This window comes from Phaseolus vulgaris, chromosome 2 (assembly GCF_000499845.2).
Source record: "Phaseolus vulgaris cultivar G19833 chromosome 2, P. vulgaris v2.0, whole genome shotgun sequence".
In the NCBI taxonomy this organism is placed as follows: domain Eukaryota; kingdom Viridiplantae; phylum Streptophyta; class Magnoliopsida; order Fabales; family Fabaceae; genus Phaseolus; species Phaseolus vulgaris.
Window position 1 is genome coordinate 44,590,669 of NC_023758.2, and position 20,753 is coordinate 44,611,421.

Sequence of the window (20,753 nt, forward strand, 5' to 3'; positions counted from 1 at the left end):
TTAGTTTTAAACAATAAAAAAATGAATAATTGTGTATGAATCATGTTTGACGATAATGTAATATATTAATTTGGTTATTAGATTAATTAAAAATATGAAAAACAAAAAAAATGTTCATATTGCAGAACTAAAGGTCACAATAGAAGCAATTGTCCGCACAACCAAGCTTGATAATAAAATTTAATTTCAAGTTTAATTATCAATTTCCTCATTTTCTTTACCTAAGTATTTATTCCTTCATACAAAAATTATTTATCAAATTAATTTCAAATATCACATAACTTATAATTTTAATTATAATTAAATAATTATAATATCTATATTTATTTATTTAAAAACAATATTTTTTAAAAAAAAAAATATTATGCGGACATGCCAACTTGGCACGACTTCTACATATGAAGTCGTGACAAGTTGACACGACTTATTCCAGATTTGTAATATTTTTTACAACGACCCCATCTTAGTAAAAACAAGAAAAAAAAAACCCCATAGTGATTAAAAAAACCAAATATTGAATAGAAGTTTACATACATCCGACTCTATATTTAAGTTAGCAAGAAATTAAATAATAATTATAAGTGATAAAATGAGTATAGAAGTATATGTTAATTAAGGTGTCTATATATAAAATTGGAAAATATATAAACAAAGATATCTTTATTATCTTGAGTTGTCTTTGTTAGTATGCATATCTTTCAAATACTCAAATGTTAATAATTATTTGAGAGATACTTGAAAGTTGGACCATTACAATAGGCTGATTATTAATGTCTTAGGTCGTTTTTTTATGGGTATGTGTTAGTAAGTTACTTTCATATGTGCTACCATATTATAATAGTTTGTGGTTATTTCTATATTCTTGTTGACATATATTATAGAGTATAAAAAATATTTTTTTTTCTTGTTTTCTTTTATCTTTCTTTACCACATTTTATCACTTTATAATTAATTATTTGATGCTATATATGAATATAATTTACACCATAACAAATTAATTTACTCTAACGAAAACATTAATGTATAAAATGGTTTATTATGCCATGACATTGTTAATTAATATTGTTCTCTTAATTAGCATACATTCGTGATATATAAAGCATGTAGGGCATCCATTAAGTAGAGAGGGGACATCATAACATGCCTCCTTAGTTGGGTCTAGGCCCAATTGTTTTTTCTTTTTCTTTATCTTTTTTCTTCTTCTTATGTTAATTCCTTTTCATTTGGTAATTCTTTTTCTATTTCTCCATAATTTCATCATTTTTTTAAACTTCTGATATCATTTATTTATTTTTATATATTTATTTTTTGTTACGAGAATGCTGTGTAAATTCTTAATTTATTAGATAGTATAATTTTTTTTGTTCTTATTTTTTATTTATTTAAAGAGTTATTCTTTTACTATACAATTTTGCATTCTCTTTTTTAATGGGTTCAATTTGTTGGATAACCATCACTAGGTACTTTTCTCTTAACATTTTTAAAAAAATAGATGTTTTAATTGTCATTAACTCTTAATAAAATAGATGTTTTAATTGTCATTAAACAACATGTAATTGTTGTTTAATATCATGTTTTTTATTGTGTTTTATTTATGAAAAATATTTAATTAATATTTACAAGAATGTCCTAGCAAGTAAAAATATGGATATAAATATACTCATTATATTATATGATAAAAAAAAGGAACAAATTTAGTCAAACTCATAATCACTCCATTTAATTGTTAACTTTAATTTCATTAATTGTTTAAACTTTATAGAGTTTGTCATTAGGTAGTGAGTAACTTGAAGAGATTTATTGTACACCAATTACATATTTGTAAGTGTACGAGTATTAATGCAATGAACTTATTAGGTAGTGAGTAATTTGAAGAAATTTATTGTACACCCATTACATATTTTTAAGTGTATAAATATTAATGCAATGAACTTACTTTAATTTGTAGAGCTTGTAAATAATGGTGCTTAAAATAAGTAAGATTTTAATATCTATTATAATATTTTTAATAAGAATATTCTAAAGACATCCATTTAATATTTTTTATTTTAAATCCATTTGATCACGAGTATACATTTTGATATACAATGCTTTATAAATAGATAATATAAAGTATTTTGATTTATAATATTTTTTAAATTATGATTTATATTAATCTTATGTTTAGTAACTTACTCAATTTACATTTATTGTATATTTTTCTACTGTGTCAGAAAAATACTACAAGTTAATGAGATGATTATGACAATGACAAAACTCATGTTCTGTGAATCCTTTCTTGAATAATTTATAACTGAATTATGTAAATATTTATACAGTGAGTTACCCATTTTTATACACTGTAATATAGTGGGTGTTGCTCATTCAAGTGTCCAAAAAATAAATTTAAATTCAACTAACATCCAAATTAAAAAATTAAATTTGAATTAAAAAAATACACTTAACATTAAATTACATAATAAAATACAAAACACTGAACGACAATCTATGAGGTTGTTCATACTGTTATTTTTAATTACTTACTTTAGATCTGTCTTTTAAATTAATTTTATTTTCAAATTAATAACTAACTTAAATTATTTATTACATATTTATATAATTTAATTTAAATTAAATGTGATTAAAAAATATAATTTTGCAAAATATTATCCTGTGGAATTCTAAAATAATGATTAGGATTAATAGTTAGTAAATGAGTGAAGAAAAAGAACTGTTTTCCAAGTAAAGAGGTTTTTTTCCTTAAAAAAATAAAACTAAGAGACAAGTGGAGACATACAAACCACAACTCCCAACCAAACTTTGTTCTATTTTTACAGTAAAAACAAAATCCAAATCGTGTCCTTTTATTCACTTCTTTACATTTATTGGGTTTTTTACTCCAAAAAAAAAATAGCATTTTTCAGCGAAGGAAGAGGAAAAGAAAGGTTGCAGAAACAGAGACAGAAACAGGGGCGGTGGCGACAGAGGGAGAAGGAGAGGAAGAAGAACCTAAGGTAACCTCTGTCTCCGAAAATGAGTGGCCAGATAACGAGAAGAAACAATGGCCCTCATAGACGCGCTCCCTCGTTGTCCAAGAAGATCGAGAACGGAAGCTTTAGCGAACCTCCCAGCAAAGCTTCTTCTCCGCCACCACCAGAGTAACTTCTTCTTCTCTCCCATGTTCTTTGATTTCATCTTTTCATCCTCTCCTATTCGAATTGGTTTATGATTTTCTATTTTTAACGATAAACCGATCCGTGTAAATCCAGCTAAGCCTTTTTTATTTATTTTAGAGATAATAGATTTGGTTTTTGTACCTATGTTTGTTTGTTTGTTTAAAGTATGGTTTTCCCTGACAAGATGCGGTTGTTTGGAAAAGTTTTGGTGCGGGTTGTGATTGATAAAAAAGAAAGCTTTTTAAGGGGTGTATAGGTGGGTTGTCGTTGAATTGAATGAGTGTTTTGGTTTAATTGTGGTTAATAATTGAATTGATTTGATTAGGTTTGATGGGGGAGAAAGGACCGTTAAGAAGCTTCGGCTATCGAAAGCCCTCACTATATCTGAGGGGACCACGGTTTCTGAAGCTTGCCGGAGAATGGCGGCTCGGCGTGTGAATTGTGTTTTGCTAACTGATTCCAATGCTTTGCTATCTGGAATCATGACTGACAAGGTTTCTGTTTCTGCTTTTTGTTTTTTCTTGTTGGAGTGTATGCGTGTGTGTTTTTGTGAAGTCTTACAAGTTTGTGTCTTGTGCTCAGGACATTGCTACAAGAGTTATAGCTGAGGGTTTACGGCCTGAGCAGACTATGGTTTCAAAAGTAATGACTAGGAGTCCTATATTTGTGACATCTGATTCTTTAGCCATAGAAGCTCTTCAGAAGATGGTCCAAGGTTTGTTTCACCTACTGTTAATGTCAGTATTACTATTGGATTTTTGGTATTTCTGAACTTGGTTGTTTGGGTTCATTCCTCAAGAAAATGGATGACACAACGGCAATTGTTTTTCTGCTGATCCCGATTAATTTAATGCATTTTGTGGAACACTTTTACTGTGGCTGTTTTGTATTTCTGAAGAGGTCTGGTTACATTGAAGCTAGGATGCACTTGACGTATGTGTTTTTGGACATTGGTGCTCATAAGATCATCAGATTTCTGATATGACAAGGCACTGCCTTATTCACCCAGGATATGAGCTAACCAACTTGCACTAATAGATCAGTTGTTTGCATTTATATTGCAATTACTATGCTATGGAACAAGAATGATGAGTGATAAAAGGATTTGTGCAATGTTCACCAGAAAATTCTAAGTAGATATAGTGATTTTCTCACTGCAATTGGGAGAAGTTGTTTTGTAATTTATATTAGTGATATCAGTATATTCTCTTGGTATTATTATTTAGTTTAACTGAGTTGTCAAGAAGTTGGTTGGTTTGTTTGTTGCATGATGGGTTGCACCAGAATCTGGATACCACTGGTAACTAGTAACCACTATGAAGATGACTTTCCGTAACCGATGCCAGAATTGGCAGTTTAGGGCAGAGTTTGCCGCCTATGAAAGTCAAAGTTCGAATTGACTTGAGAAGAATCTGGAGAGGGGGCAGAGAAATTACCTGGGCCACTGTAAGGAATAGGAACCGGACCAGTTACTAGTTGACCACTGTGAAGGTCCCCACTCTTGACCATGTGGGTGGTGCATTCCTACCACCATTGCGCGAGGGTGCTGGTGATGGGTTAGGCCATGGCCATGTAGGTGGATGAAGATTTGCTTTTCTGTGACAACACACATTGGTGTTGGGACTGATCTTACATTGAACTGAGGAATGGTCAAAGGAGTGACCTTTGTGGCTGTGTGAGCAACCAAAACAGCCATTGTGGCCTCTGCATGAATCACAAGAGAACTGTGGATCATTGACTGGTTCTTATGCTTGATCTTGTGTGTACTGATCTTAATTGGGGCTTGGGAGGGACTTGTGCAAGATTAGCTGAGAGAGGTTCAACTTCAAGAATATCACACGGTTCTGCTTGATACTGAATGATTGCAGCAAGAGCACTATACTGTTCTGGTAGACCTTCAAAAAGGTCTTCAAGAGGTCACAGGTTGGCACTATCATCAATAAAAAGAAGCACTGAAGCACATCTACAATGGCTTGGATGTGAGCTAAATACTTATACTCCACCATAGCACAAGATCTCCCTTGGTGATAGATTTCAGCGCAAAATGAAGTTGGCTGGATCTAACATTCATCTCTCTGCAGAAGAATTTGAATTTCATCCTGTACTTGTCATGAACGAACACAGTGAACTACTATTGGAATAATGATGTCAGATAGAGTCGATAGTAGCCAGGTGAAGAGCGATGAATCTTACTGTTCCCAGCATGTTGTAACCATGTATACCAGGAGCATTTTTGTGTGTGGTAAGCTTGAGGCTGATCTGGTGTGTGAAAGTAGCAGAAGGACATAAAGGACATGTTTCAGGATTAAGAAGTGTTCCATTCCATGTGGGGAACCATGACTGGATGAAGAGCTAGAAGCACATTTGATAGGAAGTGAGCAGAACGAGAAAACAAGAGAAGAGATGGATTGAGACAAGTGGTGAGAATGATTAACTGATTCATTGCTAACTAAATAGTGGAGAGTATACATTTATAGGCTACTGACTGCTAATTCAACAGTGAGTTACAGTCAGTCACAATGGACAGATCAATTACAATGTAATGTAACTGACAGGCTAACTAATAATTTCAAGAGAATATCCTAATATCTGTAATGATTTAGATGGTTCAAGAAGGGATGAGCTTCTTTAGTGTGTTTATCTCTATACAGGACATATCCTGGAAAAAGATACTCTTCTTTGGGAGTTCATGTTTGCTGTTCTGTGTATCTTGTATCACTTCATTAGTCCCTACAAAGTTTGGTCACCAAGTTAGTCCTTCAAAGATTCTTTTCATCACTACTTTAGCCTATTATAAGGACAAATATAGTGACATCTTAGATTTTTTAGGGACTAATAAATATATTGAAAAATTAAATATCAAGGACTAATATGGGCAGTTTAAATCATCGATGGACTAATTTGGTGACTGGTGTAATTTTGGAGGATCAAATTGAGGATTTTGTCAATGTTTTTTTGTCACTTCTTGTAGGAGTCACGTCTTCTGTTTCATGTCTAAGTTTATTTTCCTGGGAGCATAGCTTTATTATAGTTAAATAAAGAATATTATGATCATTTGACATTCCATCGCTCAGACCTTTGTTTTCAGAGACATATTTGAGAGATAGATCTTATATTATTATTGTTGTTGTTGAATCATTGGTGACTTGAGCTCAATGCCATGATCTTAGGAATGCTCCTTTCTTCTTTTACCTTCATAGTGGCATATCTCATATCCATAGAATATACGGATTAGTGATAATCTTGTCACCTTAAACTATTAGCTATTTACACTATTCAATTAGACGGATTAAAAGCTAAATCGTTTTCCATTTTCTGCTTCTCTATTCTCCCCTCAGTTTTTTTGGTTCTAAATCAATAGGTCTTAGTGATTTTCTTAATGCACATTGTAGATTTTAACTTTCATCATTTTTTTTGTTTTACATCACATTTTATTAAATGGTGCTGTCTTGAAATGTTTTTTTTTTCTTCATTTCTATCCCTTTAGACTGCCTTTCTCCTCTTATGATGCATTGCATTATCATCCTCCAAACCCAGCAAATATGTGTCTGATTTGCAACAAAACTTATACATTAGTTTCTTCTTTGTTATGGAGTTCCTTTTTCCCCCATTGCTATTTATCTTTATTTGGTTGATACCTGATCATGGCTTGGCCATATTTTTCTATTATCTGTCTGTTTAAATTTTGTACTGATTTTGACAGTCATAAAGTAATCCATTAAATGAGATATGATTTATTCATTTTAACTGATAGGTAAATTCAGGCACCTCCCTGTTGTAGAAAATGGTGAAGTCATTGCCATACTGGATATCACCAGATGTCTTTATGATGCAATAATTAGGATGGAGAAGGCTGCTGAGCAGAGCAGTGCCATTGCGGCTGCAGTTGAAGGGGTGGAGCGCCACCGGGGTAGCAATGTATCTGGTTGGTTAACAGTCATCTTTGCATCCACCTCTATGCATATGTTTATACTGTAGTTGCCATCGTTGATTCAGAAGTTTTATGTTCTTTTAATATGAAATCTATTATTTGGCATATTAGCTAAAATGACTGTTTCTGCTAACAAAATTGTATAGGCTTTTGTCTTTGTGGCTAAAATTAGACACACAGAGTTTGATAGTTTGTAGAAAAAGATATGAAGAGAATTACCAAATGAGTGAAATTAGTGCTCTATGGTTGTTGCTACCTGTTCATTTTTTTCTTCTCTTGGGGGATATTTTATTTTAAGTCCTTGTATATGTTAATTTTTATTCATCAAACCATTAGATATTTTGATATTAACTCAATGTTCATTCACACCAAATTTTAGATCAATCAGACGTTTGTAGTTATGTAATCTTGTAGTCAGCACTTGCTTATATTTCTAAAAAGTATATCATACTTCAAAGGGAATTTATTTAATTAAGTGTCATATAGCTGTACAATTTTATTACTTTTGGAGGAACTTGATCTCTCCTTATATTTATAAAGTTTTAAGAAACTCACATGACTTCTATGTTTTAATTTCGACCTTTCATTATAAGATTTAATGGTCAATATTTATTCCTTTCTCTCTCTCTCTATATATATATATATATATCATATTGTGAATGTTATATTACCTACTATTTCTTTAACTGGATATTTTGTTTTTATTATTCCATTTCAACCTTAATTATATACGCCATCACTATTTTAGTTTCTATTCATAATTATGAGCACTATAGTTTGTCTTGTCCTCTTACTCTCTTATTCGTTTGTTTATTTATTCATCCTCCCTTATTTTTCACTTTCTTTCACATCATAATCAAATTGTCATATAATATTAAGAATAAAAATTTAAATCTAAAAGGAGTAGGCAAAATGTGGTGTCTATCGACTTCTTTTTTTATTTGTTATGATCTGTGCAATGTGTTCTTAGCAAATTATATTTGGATGACATACTTTAGAGGTTGACTTTTGAGGGTTTCATTGTTAATGTTAAGGTAGGTAGATGAATGGGGAACCAAACTGATGAGTGGTTACCATGAATTTTTGAGTTCTGTTGTTGGTTTCTCATAGTCCTAGCTTTATCCATATGTAAGTGTTTTAATGGCCATATTTCTGCTTCATTTTGTAATGATGCTAATTTTCTGTTTTAATTGCTGCCATATTTATCAGCTAGTGCTTTGGTAGAGACATTGAGGGAGCGCATGTTCAAACCTTCCCTGTCAACTCTAATGGGTGAAAATACAAAGTAATTTTCACATTATATTTTCTTGTTTTTGTATATATTGCTGCAAGATGATTGTATAATTGGATAAAATTGTTTTACAAAGTTCTGTAGCTTTATGTTTCTAGGGTTGCTATTGTATCACATGCGGATCCCGTCTATGTAGCAGCAAAGAAGATGCAGGAATTGCGTGTTAATTCAGCTGTTATTGTGTCCCCGTCAGGAACCAAGATTCAGGGGATACTCACGTAAGATCTTTTACAAAGACTTTATTCACTTTTTGAAGTCAAGGATATGGAATCATTTACAGAATTGCCCGTTTTCATAGAGAAGAACTCTAAATTTAGGGGTATAAAATATTTTGTATCTGGTAGGATCCTGGCATTTCATTACAGAAAATAGGAATAACAGAGGGTAAAAACCCTCAAAACTTCTCAAGGGTCTGCAACCTTCCCTTCTTCCTAAGGCCCCAAAACCTTAGTCAATTCTTGCCTATCTCACTATATCCCTCCTTTATTCTTTTTCACTTTCATTCATAACCTTCTAACAAGTAGCAACCCCCTTTCTTGATTTCTCTCTCAATCTTGCCACATGGACAGGACAGGAGGTAATGCTGCTTTCCCATGCTGATTTTCCCACCTTTTTCTGCCTCAGTCCTCTGCTACTAATCTGATCCTTCCTAATTTGCACCTTAATCATTGTAAGATGCTAAATGTTCTCTGTGTATCTCATGCAGTCCAAAGGACATACTAATGCGTGTTGTGGCTGAAAATCTTTCTCCTCAGTTGACTCTAGTGGAAAAGGTTGTTATTTTATTTTATTATTTGTTTTTGAAAGTGACATAAGTGGAAAAAGAGGGTTATTTTGAGAGGAATATTCTTTTGTTTGGATCTGACTTTTGCTAGATATTCCCTTTCTCACTTAGGTAATGACTCCAAATCCAGATTGTGCATCAGTAGATACAACAATACTGGATGCACTGCATATGATGCATGATGGGAAATTCTTAAATCTTCCTGTGATTGACAAAGGTGATCTTTACTTTTCTAATTTTGTAGGCAGTCTATTAATTCTTACCTTGTTGTGCTGACTATTTATTCTTGTTTCTGCAGATGGATATGTTGTTGCTTGCATAGATGTTTTGCAGATAACACATGCTGCAATTTCCATGGTAAATTTCATGTTTCAGATACTAAAAAATTGTAGCCTTGAAGATGGAAATATGTGGTGGATGTGATTGATTATTCTTCTGTGAGGTGTTCATTCGTATGCACTGGTGTGTGTAGGTTATGTGTTGATATTTTCCACTTGTTTGGGAGATTCCCATATATCTTATTTGATTGTTATCTCCCTAAGTAATCAGAACGTTGTGTCTAGGTAGTCTTGTTTATATTTAGTTCTGTTGGTTAGATTGTAGCATCGCTTCCTAATCATAATACTGTTATATTTATATCTGGTGGGGTGTGCACCTTTGATAAAGTTGAAGTTTATAATATTCAGTAGTAAAATTCATGTGTTTCTTTGTACTAACAGTTGGCATACTGATGTACACCTCTAGTAACGTTGAAGTTTATCATATTTAGTAGTAAAATTCATATGTTTCTTTGTATTAACAGTTGACACATACCAATTTCTGATTACTAAAATGTGTTTTGTTTATAGGTTGAGAGTAGCTCTGTTAATGATATGGCAAATACAATTATGCAAAAGTTTTGGGACTCAGCTCTTAATCTAGAGCCCCCAGAAGATTCCGATACTCATAGGTAGCCTGGTTGTGCAGATGTTTAAAGAAAAGGATTGTTTTTGTTATGATCCATAAATTGATGACCTATTTGATGTTCTATTGTAGTGAACTTTCTGGGGCAGATACAGCAAAGTCTGTATCTCAATCTGTAGGTTATGCAAATTCATTTGCCTTCAAATTAGAGGATCTCAATGGTCGCGTGCATAGATTCAATTGTGGTGAGTTGACTGCTTTGGTAAAGCATTGTGAGGTTTTTAAGAGTCCTTTCTCTCTGGCTTTGAGGTTAGATGCAAACACAGTGCACACTTTTTATCTGAACCTGGGCCGTGTAATCTTTATCATCTTCCCTACCTCTTTGATTCTTATGAGAATTTACAATGACTGTGTTGCTGCTTTCTTTAGGTACTGAACGTCTAGATGAGCTAGTTTCTGCAGTCATGCAGAGAGTTGATGTTAAGGACGGAGAACGCCCTATAATTATGGTGTGTTTCATGCTACTTAAATTTCTTCTGCCATTTGTGAGAGTACTGTATGTGTTTATTATCATGCTGACATTTTTCCTCCTTTTTATAGTACGATGATGATGAAGGTGATAAAATTGTTCTTGCGACTGATAATGATCTTGGTACGGCTGTCAGCTGTGCTAGGTCTGCAGGAGTGAAGGTGAAGATATCTGCTTCTACTAGCTTTTTCATTACCATTTCAATTTGCTTCTAATATAAAGCATCTTTGTATTTCAGGCTTTGAAGTTGCATTTGGATTTTGGCAGATTAACCAAAGCAACAACTCCAAATTCTTGTACAGCTACTATTCAGAAAACCAGTGTTATTTCTGTAAGCTCCATTACTTTTGCAAGTGCAATTGCTATAGCAAGCGTTGGCATGTTAGTCTACTTAAAGCACTCCAAACATTGATGTATTTGCCTGTTTGGGGGGACAAAAAGAAAGCAATAATCGCTCTGTATGATTTCAAGAGCACTTATTGCCCTTTGAAGGCTCATTACAATTAAGGGAATCTAAATCTTGGATACTGAAATAGGCCAATGATGTGAGGTTCATAAACTTGAGTCTTTTTTGTTTTTGGGTTATTCCCCCATGGTGAAGCCAAGGTGATTAGTTAACATAGCCACTTGTATTTTTTGTGTCTCTTATGTAATTGCAACCATTAATTTCTCGTCCTTCGTAGTGGGAATATGTATAGGTAATGTCTTGGCATAATAAATGTCAGACGTTTTCTTTTTTCATCAATATAAGAGCATTTACTTGTTGCTTAAATGAGTTATTTATCTTAATTTTCTAGAATTATTATATAACATATTAAATATTTTGCATAAATTTATTTTAATACTAAAGTGGATAAAGTGTTTAATTTAATTTTACGAGCTTAATAATTGACCCCATATTAATATTTAAGACATTTTTAATTACTTTTTCGCATTCAAAGTATTTTTGTGTAACAACGATGTTTAATACTATGCAACCTATATAACAACATCGGAGAAGGTGCAATGTTTCCTGCAAATTCAGATAATACATGCAACGAACTTCCCGTTTCATCATCATGAAATCTCTGCTAAACACCTTCGCTGGTTCAACCATGATGTTTGCATGGTCTGGTTTGTGGGCTACTCTATGCCTAAGGGGGGTAAATTCATTTTTACCTTGCCAAAGTTTCACTGAGTTTTTGACATTTTGTTGCTAAATTCTTGTTACTGCTTGTGCTCAACGGGAAATTTCGTTAATGCTATAATTTATGTAAAGATTTTTTAGTTAGTCCAGGAATTGTTTCTCAAAAATATTTATCACAACATACTTTTTTTATAATTTAATTAGTGTAATTATGTACGTTCATAGGGAAGGCAAAGCGAGCGTTTAATATAGTTTTTACAGTTATTTTATATAAACACAATGCAGTAAATTGATGCAGAGCAAATTTAACCATTTTGCGGTACAACCTCTGTATCAGACCATAATTGCAGACTTCATTTGTTTTCTTTTGCTTCGTGTCATGCGGACAAATATGGATTTATGTGGCGTTATATTCAAATTAAATAAATGCATTATTTTGAAAGTAAATAGGAATCACTATTTTCCTTTTCTAAATAGTAATAATAATAATAATAATAAGAAGAAGAAGGTGTAAACGTATGAGGACAGATGAGAATGTAGCAAGATACAGAACTATATGTTGAAATTATTATATTTTGTTTCCATCTATTGTGACCGTTACAATGTAAAGGGACCATGTTTGTATCTGAAACTCTTTTCTCCATTGTTATAAACCCAATCTCTCTCTCTCTCTTTCTCTCTCTCTCTCTCTCACACACACTAGATCACACAAACAATGATTCCCTACGGCGACATGCTCAAGGGATCATTTGAATGTCAACAACTTCAAGTATCCTCCATTATCAGAGATGTAAACTACAGGTGATTCAGTGTGTTCTCTCTACTCCAACTCTATATATCATTCCTAGGTGTTAATATTGTTGTGGGTGTTGTTCACTTTAAATTTTGAGCTTTCAACTTCAACCATGTGTGATGTGTTTCCTTTGCATGCTTCTATGTAGTTGTGGTTCGTGTGGTTATGAACTGAACCTGAACTCCAGCAACCGCAACACTGGTCTCATAGACTCAAAGTCCATAAAGAGAGGCATCATCTCCTTCTTCTCTGTGGATGAGAGCAGGTTCACTCAGATCCAGCAACTTCCCTGGTCATTTTGGATACCCTTTTTCAACTCCAAGCGCCAACAAAGAACCAAGCTCCTTTGCAGAAACTGTGCCAGCCACCTTGGCTATGCCTACACTCTTCCCTCCCAATCACAATCCTGGGATGGCATCTCTGATGATTCCAGAATCTATGATATAAAACTGACCGCTTTGTTACCTTCCTTCTGTGAGGAACCAACTCAACCGTTAGAGAATATGGCCAAGTATGAGAGTGCATCTTCTACTGTGGTGTTCTAATTCTGTAAGGGACAGGGACATATGCAGTTTCTTGTTTACTTTTAAAGAATAGGGTTGGTCGGGGTTGTTTGGTAGAGATGTGAATTAATGTATTCTGCTTTTTTATTACCGTGGTGAGTGTGAAGATATTTGGTCAATATTCTTTATTTTCTTCAATGTGCTTAGTTGATCATATAAATCTTGTGGACTCTGTCTAGCTTTTTGTATATTGTATAATCTCCTTGTTATTTTACAATGTTGAATTAGGAACAATCTTTAGGGATACACACCTCAAAGTGCAACAGTAATGGATTTTTACCTTCACCTTTTTGTTAATTCATGCAGTGATCTTCATTTCCCGTTGTTCTTTCTCATGTCCTTGAATTGATTAGTCTGTCCTATAATCTTTTTTAATTGAACAATATGGTAAGATAACTTAATTTGTTGGAATAAACCATATAAAAGAACTGTAGAACACATACACTTCCAAAATTTCCCTTGCGATATGCCTTTGTCTGTAATAACTTCAAAGAATGAACATATAACAAAGATTCCATTCTATTCCAATAAAAATCGTAGCCCCCAGTGTTGAGTTTTTCCTTTGATAAGTACCTTCCCTCAAGCCAATTTGGATAGAAGGACAGGAAAACGAAACCAAAAATCTTGTGTGAGCACAAAATGCTATTTGAACCAATATATATATATATATATATATATACTGTTTTTAGTCAACCCAATTTATGTCCAGCTGTTTTAATTCTGTGAGCCATTTTTGTGGATCTTGAGAAACAGTGGGTCTAGATGGTGTCTTGATCTGAATATCTACTTCAGGTGATGCTACATCATCCTCAACTTTCTTATCCTTGTCAAGGTTGCCCTGTTTGCTTCTCTGTCTCCTCACCTTGAGGGACAGAAGGCGAGAAACCTGATTAAGTCCACCCCACTTTTCCAGTGCACGTGCTATATCAAAGCGTCCTGTGGGAAAATTCTATTATATACTAACTTCAAAATGAAAGTGGGATGAAGTTACAGCCATGTGATGTTACAAATTTCATCCATCTTTCTTTCTTAGACTTGAAAGCGAATAGAACTATGGTTTGTTGTTGGAAGCAATAAAATCAAAGGTTTGGAGAATATCTCAACTTACCTGCACGTTCAAATGACTTTCTGCTGGGCATAAATGAAGGGTCCATTCCCCAGCTCCTTTGAAATCTATTTATCTGCATGAACCAATGAGTTATAATCTGATTGAAGATGTAAACAATGTTATACTTATGCATGCTCTCTATCATGAAATAATCTTTAACATAGGTGCATAACCTTTATCCTTCTTAATGTCCTTGATTTAACATTTTAGCCTGTCATTCTTGTTAAGTGAATAACGTCCTATTTGGATAAAATAAATTATAGGAGACCCAAAACGAAGCATACAAAATGAATTGACCTTCTCGCATAAGTTAAAATCAATTATGAAACTCAACTTATGAATAAATTAAATAAAGAGAGCTTCTATAAAAGCTAAGTGCATATATTAATGTTAGATAGAAGAAACTCATTTCATTTTGCCTTATTGCTTTCTTTTCTTTAAAGTGTTTGTGAAGAAATTTATGAAAAGAGGAACTTTTGCAGGTCACCTCATCATGCAAATTTTCAAGATTGTCCCAGTAACCCTTTGGCTTGCGGTGTTTGTAAGCCAGAGAGAGGTTCATTATAATTGCAATCTTTCTGAACCCCCCCATGCGATTTATAGCCTTCTCAATATCAACTCTTCCATGCAAACGAAGTTGCTTCCTCATTGGCATGAATCCTTCTTGTCCATGTTCTGCAATGAATTTCAGGATTTCAGATTTAAGGACTTCAATGTCCCTTTGTAATCCTGGAACTCTTGGTCTTTGTTGAGATAAGCTTTGAGAATTGCAATCAGACAACTCTTCAACTGAACAGTAGCTGTCATCATCTGCAAAGCCAGATGGAGCAGTTTGCTGCCTTGAATTTGTATTTTGCTTACTTTCCAAAATATTTGATGCTGTCTTGTTCTCAATGTAGTCTCTTATTGCACACAAGTTTGATGGGAGATCTTCATAAATGACCTGAAATAATATTGTTAAAAGAAATAACATTTCCCTATTCAAATATACTCAGTACATGAATGTGTATATTGTTTGGAGTCACAGACAAGTGGATCACTTTTCCTTCAAAAGATTGTATCTAACACAAATGTATAACGCTTCTCTCTCTAAAAGAAAAACAGGACATGGATAAATATGCATGTTTCATGCTTCCACTTATATAGGTTAAACATACCGAGTAACTGTCTATTTTAGATGACAGAGCTTGCATTTTTCTATTAAAAGGTTATCTTAGGTGAACTACAGTGAACTGTAAACTGTAGCACAGTGATATGGATCAACCAAATCGAATCAAATAATTCACAAACACCTCTTCCATGATAGCTTCAGAAAGGAAAGTGTCTTTGCGCATTTTTGACTCCACAGAGTACTTTAGCAGTGTATGATGATTTCCGAGTTGCTCAAAAGTCCACTTTCCCTGGAATGAGTCAAAGTCCCCTTCAACCTGTTCAAAACTGATCTCTTGTTCTAAATATTCACACAAGTCTAGCACAACACGAGCATGAAGCACCATATAAAGCAGGCCCTTACACCCTTCCTGAATATTGATTACATTAGGGAGTTATAAAATCACAAGTTCATAATTGTGCTAGTCACTGATAAGGAAATACTTGTGCATTTTGTTGAAAGTGGAAGGTGAAGGTAGAACAATAGTTGGTATTAATACAGTGACCAGCAAACAAACTAGAATATTAACTGTTATTCAAATTGCACCATACCTGGAGAATGCGGACTTTATTGTTATCTCGTGATAAAATCTTACTAATTGCTAAATTTGGAACTATTCTGCAGTAAATGATTTTATTTCAAGTCAGGAATATTAGACATGAGATCATGCAGAATCTTCTGCAGTACACACACTACTTACTCAGGAAGAGTTTCATAGGAAGACATGGCATTCCATACATCACAAACAGGAGCTTTAACTGTTATGCTTGCAAAAACACAGCGATGAACACCTCCATTTTCCTTAACATGAACACATGCAAAAACTTTGATCACAAATTTAGCTCGTTCTCAGAACTAAGGCCAACACATAGCAATTTTAGTGCAGGTGAGTTACCAAAAGTCCATCAAATCTACGGAGATGAATTTCATCCACCACACAAGGCCTGTCAAGACTGCAAGTTTTCCCAAATGCACCCCAATTATTGATATTCACGTCACTGGAAGACAAGGGAGAGGAACCCGAAATTGAGCGAACTAAATCTTCTTTGTTTTCTCCAGTTGACAACTTATTATTTTCTGCCAGGGAAAGTTTCAGATTTCCTGAAATATTCCTTTCGACTCTATATGCCAAGGCTCGAAGGTTCACGGGAAGATCAGATCTGATAATCCTTTCCAAGAATATAGCTGGGAAATTGAATCTTGGTATAACATTAACTTCATACGATACATTAGTTGATGAAGATCTGCAAGAAACAGAATTGAAGAATAAACTGTAAACTTCCAAGCCAATAGCAAATGAATATAACTTCTTTTGCTTTCATTCTATTTTGATTTTGGTCTATACAGAAGTAGAACATAGTCGAGAGTTTAAGTTCAAAATCATTGGTATGAAAATACTCAACAGAATCATACATGAACTTGTATCATAGAGAAAGAAAAGAAGGTTTTTTTTTATTGAATAGAATGAACAACAAGAAATAGGAGACACTCTCTCCTTCAAGGGTTTCCCTACACAAAAGATTTCTCCTTTGACAAAGAGATAATGCTCAATCTAGAAATTGAACATCTTTCCTCTCTTCTATCCTTCTTCCCCTATTTATATCTAACACACATCTCAAGTAAGTAACTACTAACTCATTAAATTCTATCTATCTTGACTAACTTCTCCTTCCCCTTGTACCCTAACAACTTAGAAGTAACACAAGGATCTCCATATGAAGGCCAAAAGTGAAGCCTCTTCTGTCATAGTAACTTCATCCAGAATTCCAAACTTTGAGTGTGTTGGCAATACTTTAGCATGATACACTACATCTCATGTAAACAAAATAATTTGAACTGAAACAGCCTTAGGGTGTCCAATGAGTTCAGAAGTAAAATAAAAATATAGTCTCTAAATCATACTAGGCTGCTTAGCAATCAATGGATATCAAGGGTATATAAGTTCTACCTTGTTCCTGATTTTACAGACCATTTGCCCTCAAACTTCTTAAAGTCTCCATCAACCATGGAAAAGTGAAGTTCTCGGTCCCACGCCTGGAGCATTAAAAAAATATGTATCAAATATGCAGTGAGTGCCTTCTTTGTTGAGAACAATTCTTGAGAAAGTTTTCCATCAATCAAGTAATGGCTGCATGGAAATTTCGCTTAGGGTGCCTGGCAAGATGCACAGTCACTTAGACTATAAAATGAACACTTCAAATACTTCTAGCTGTCTTATACAATTTATTAAATTTATATACTGATACAAATGAATAAACATTAAAAAAATTATTGTCTTTGCATATTCTTATTAAAGTTCATATAAACCATGGCTGTATTGCGTCTTACAAAATTTCATGTATCCTTGCATATCTTGTGTTTAACAGTGTCCTGTCCTAGGTACTCATTACTCAGATACAAATAAATATAATTTGACACAAACACAAATTTGATGACCCTGAACCGTGGGTGTAAATAATGCATTGTTGCAGCATTTATACTACTTGATGTGAGATTTACACACCCCATAATACCCAAGTTTCTGTCACAGTACTGCTCCTTTGTAGAATTGCTAATTCTAATAGTTTAAAGAGGTGTTGGAAAGTTTCACATTGTTTGTCTCAATTTGTTGGGTATAACTTTAGTCATTTGTTTTAAAATAATTGGTCTTTAGATGAAATTTAATGTAAATGTCATTTGAGCAACTTAAGTCTCTGCCTCAATTCTATTATTTTGCCACATAAACAACCATCTACAGCACTAAAATCCTAATCCTGTTAAGTGACTCTTCTTGCGGGTCATTATCCGAGTATTTGAAATGAAAGAGCTGCTATGCAGAGATGATTCATCATATTTTGTTGTTTCACATGCAGTCAACAGATTCAGTGTAGTAACCTTAAACCTTATCGTTCAACGTTTTGAATCCTAACTGTCAAACTCTTAACTTTATCTCAAGTTAAGAATTTAGGGGGTTTGTATCCATTTCAATACTGAATGCAGTAACTGAATCACAGAAGGATAAAATGTTATTTCTAAGTGTTTACGGATGAGATGCTCACAGAATTGACGAATTCTTGAAGATCCAACACAACTCGAGCTTCTATGTGCCAATACATTGACCTTTGAAATCCTCTTTGCTCTAACCATATTCGTCCAGGGTATGGGCAAGGTATTTTTCCACTGTCGAACAAACAATGCTAACAGTCATAATCTCATACAAAACTTACACAAAAAAACACTACAAATATTACTACTGTTATCAAATCATCTCGCTAATCACTTCCAATGTTAGTTCTCAAGAAAAAAAAAAGAAGCATCAATTACTGTGATGAAATGTCAACTTGATTACAGAAAAAACATCTAACTACTTACATTACTTTGGTTCGTTATTGTCACTTTTTTCTTATAATATATATCATGTTTTCTGATTGGTGTAGTTGATGGTCCAAGAAAATTTTCATCATTACATTACTTAATTACAAGTTGCTAAGTACAGTAAACTTATTTGCTTTTACAGTAATTATGTCAAAAGTCATATTTTCAATATTGTTAATGTAAATTATTTACTGAGATACAGAGATTAAAAGTTAACATAATTTATAAAATTACCTCCACACAAGGTTTGGAATGAAATCAGCAAGATGCTCATAATCAGTGAGAGCGTTCCAAATGGATTCAATGTCAGCACTGACAGAAATTTCAGCCTTAACCCTCCTTTCCCTCCAAGAAACCACTTGAACCTCGCACTGCACTTCACGTTCAACCTCTTCATTTTCTTCCTCTACCCCATTATGATTACCATTCCCTACTTCTTTCTCACACCGGACTCTGGGTTTGCACTGAGTTGACGAAACCGCAATGCCCTTGAGAGCAGAGTGGGAGGGGAAGAAGAGGGTGAGAGATAGAAGCGGTGGTTTGGATAGGAAGCGCAGAGAAAGAGGTTGTGCTCCTCCAAGGTTGCTGATTGAAGAAGCTGTGCAAATGGTGATCATGTCATGAGAGACAGAAAGAGCAGAGTGAGTGCTGGAGAAGCTGAGATGGTGTAGTTGTTGATGTTGTCGTTCATGTCATGCCATTGCTGAATGGAGTGCATGCATATGGATAAGAGCCACTAGTCTTTGCTTTTGTCGTTTTCTGTTACAGTTTGCACTTTTCATATCAATTGGTGGTTCTCATGCACACACGTTGCTGCCTTTTCTTTCTATCCACAATTTTCCAACCTTTTTCATGGCTTAATATTTTTGGTAAAACTGTTTGTTTCTGCAGTTTAGTGGTGCTATATCATTAAGTATCATTAAGTTAAGAACAATGAGATTATTTTGGAGTTTGAAATCAAGAAAATTCATGTTCTAAATATGAGCATGGATTATCTTTCTATTTTCAGTTGATAATTGATGTTTTACTGTGTTTTTTAGAACATTAATTATCCAAACTTTTTTTGTAGTGAACATCATGAGAATCAATGTTGATTATTTTTTGTCTCAGATAATTAATGTTGTGATTGTTTGTTAATAATCCGTGTCTATTATTTTTCACTTAAAATCGATCCTAGGTACACCATAAATTGATTGTGAACTTTTTTTACAATTAATAACACTTTAATTTATAAATAGTTATATTAACTAGTAATAAACTCGTTAATGAATTAAAATAATATTTTTTATCGGCAAATAATTTTTATAGAAAGATATAACAATATTTTTCGTAATTTTAAATATTATATAAAAAACTATTATGAATCCTATAAATACATGATGGTAGTCTTTTACATGTTGATATAACAAAAAGTTTTGCTTGAAAATTGCTGGATTTAAGACTGTTGTTGCTGGAAGACACAAAATTGAGCATGTTAAAAAGTAATTAAAACTATAAAAAAGATTCATTTATCTTGTTTTTCTTTGATTTACTTGATCAATTTGATTTTGCATATGGGGGTGAGAGGGTTGAATATTGAAGGAGAGTTTCTGAATTTCACTGGAATGGATATTTATTTGGAAGAGAAGGTTGTGGAAAAAATTTATTAAATAAAAAATAATTTAAGATATACAAAATAATTAATCGTTATATTAATTAAATTAGATATTATTTAAATTAGTTTATATTATTGATAAATAATTTTTAAATTAATAATTAATTAGTATTTATGTTTTAGTTAATAACTTTAGAATATAAATAAATAGTAATTTAAACTTTCTTAGTTTTGATGGTGTTGTTGCTCATTATAACGTAATCCCTTTCATTTTGAAAAAAAAATGTTCTTTTGGGCATTCTGTTTAGTTTGACATTTTCCCTTCAATTTATTTTCGATAATATATGAATTAGACCTGATCAAACTATTTTTTTAGCTCAGCCACAATCTTTAATTTACATCAGTCTTATCATTATGCATTATTAAATTAATATAAAATTAAACTTAATGAGCTTTACTTTACATTTTATCC

At 33.2% G+C, this 20,753-nt stretch overlaps 3 protein-coding genes across 3 annotated transcripts; 2 read left to right on the plus strand and 1 right to left on the minus strand.

The window, feature by feature from the left end:
- Positions 1–2,766: 2,766 nt before the first annotated feature.
- LOC137812514 (CBS domain-containing protein CBSCBSPB3-like) lies at positions 2,767–11,365 on the plus strand. Its single transcript, XM_068614528.1, has 14 exons — positions 2,767–3,137; positions 3,481–3,649; positions 3,738–3,870; positions 6,910–7,080; positions 8,296–8,371; positions 8,476–8,595; positions 9,084–9,150; positions 9,273–9,378; positions 9,460–9,518; positions 10,010–10,110; positions 10,197–10,309; positions 10,494–10,573; positions 10,665–10,754; positions 10,832–11,365. Exons 1-14 carry the CDS (start codon positions 3,013–3,015, stop codon positions 11,003–11,005), a joined length of 1,584 nt encoding a protein of 527 aa, XP_068470629.1. The 5' UTR covers positions 2,767–3,012; the 3' UTR covers positions 11,006–11,365.
- Positions 11,366–12,351: 986 nt separating this feature from the next.
- Positions 12,352–13,323, plus strand: LOC137812516 (uncharacterized protein At4g08330, chloroplastic-like). Its single transcript, XM_068614530.1, has 2 exons — positions 12,352–12,520; positions 12,661–13,323. Exons 1-2 carry the CDS (start codon positions 12,435–12,437, stop codon positions 13,055–13,057), a joined length of 483 nt encoding a protein of 160 aa, XP_068470631.1. The 5' UTR covers positions 12,352–12,434; the 3' UTR covers positions 13,058–13,323.
- A 197-nt stretch (positions 13,324–13,520) lies between these two features.
- LOC137812515 (uncharacterized) lies at positions 13,521–19,432 on the minus strand. Its single transcript, XM_068614529.1, has 10 exons — positions 18,922–19,432; positions 18,372–18,492; positions 17,282–17,367; positions 16,229–16,577; positions 16,034–16,134; positions 15,885–15,951; positions 15,476–15,703; positions 14,671–15,126; positions 14,184–14,256; positions 13,521–14,011 (listed from the first exon to the last, which is right to left on the minus strand). The coding sequence occupies exons 1-10, from the start codon at positions 19,302–19,304 to the stop codon at positions 13,761–13,763; spliced, it is 2,115 nt and encodes a 704-aa protein (XP_068470630.1). The 5' UTR covers positions 19,305–19,432; the 3' UTR covers positions 13,521–13,760.
- Positions 19,433–20,753: the final 1,321 nt, after the last annotated feature.

Coding starts and splice junctions, on each gene's coding strand:
- LOC137812514 (XM_068614528.1), top strand. CDS start 3,013: ATGAGTGGCCAGATAACGAGAAGAAACAATGGCCCTCATAGACGCGCT. Junction 3,871..6,909: donor TCTTCAGAAGATGGTCCAAG/GTTTGTTTCACC, acceptor TTTAACTGATAG/GTAAATTCAGGCACCTCCCT. Junction 10,755..10,831: donor CTAGGTCTGCAGGAGTGAAG/GTGAAGATATCT, acceptor TTTGTATTTCAG/GCTTTGAAGTTGCATTTGGA.
- LOC137812516 (XM_068614530.1), top strand. CDS start 12,435: ATGATTCCCTACGGCGACATGCTCAAGGGATCATTTGAATGTCAACAA. Junction 12,521..12,660: donor ATCAGAGATGTAAACTACAG/GTGATTCAGTGT, acceptor GCTTCTATGTAG/TTGTGGTTCGTGTGGTTATG.
- LOC137812515 (XM_068614529.1), bottom strand. CDS start 19,304: ATGATCACCATTTGCACAGCTTCTTCAATCAGCAACCTTGGAGGAGCA. Junction 18,493..18,921: donor ATTCCAAACCTTGTGTGGAG/GTAATTTTATAA, acceptor TTTGTTCGACAG/TGGAAAAATACCTTGCCCAT. Junction 17,368..18,371: donor TTCAAGAATTCGTCAATTCT/GTGAGCATCTCA, acceptor TTAATGCTCCAG/GCGTGGGACCGAGAACTTCA.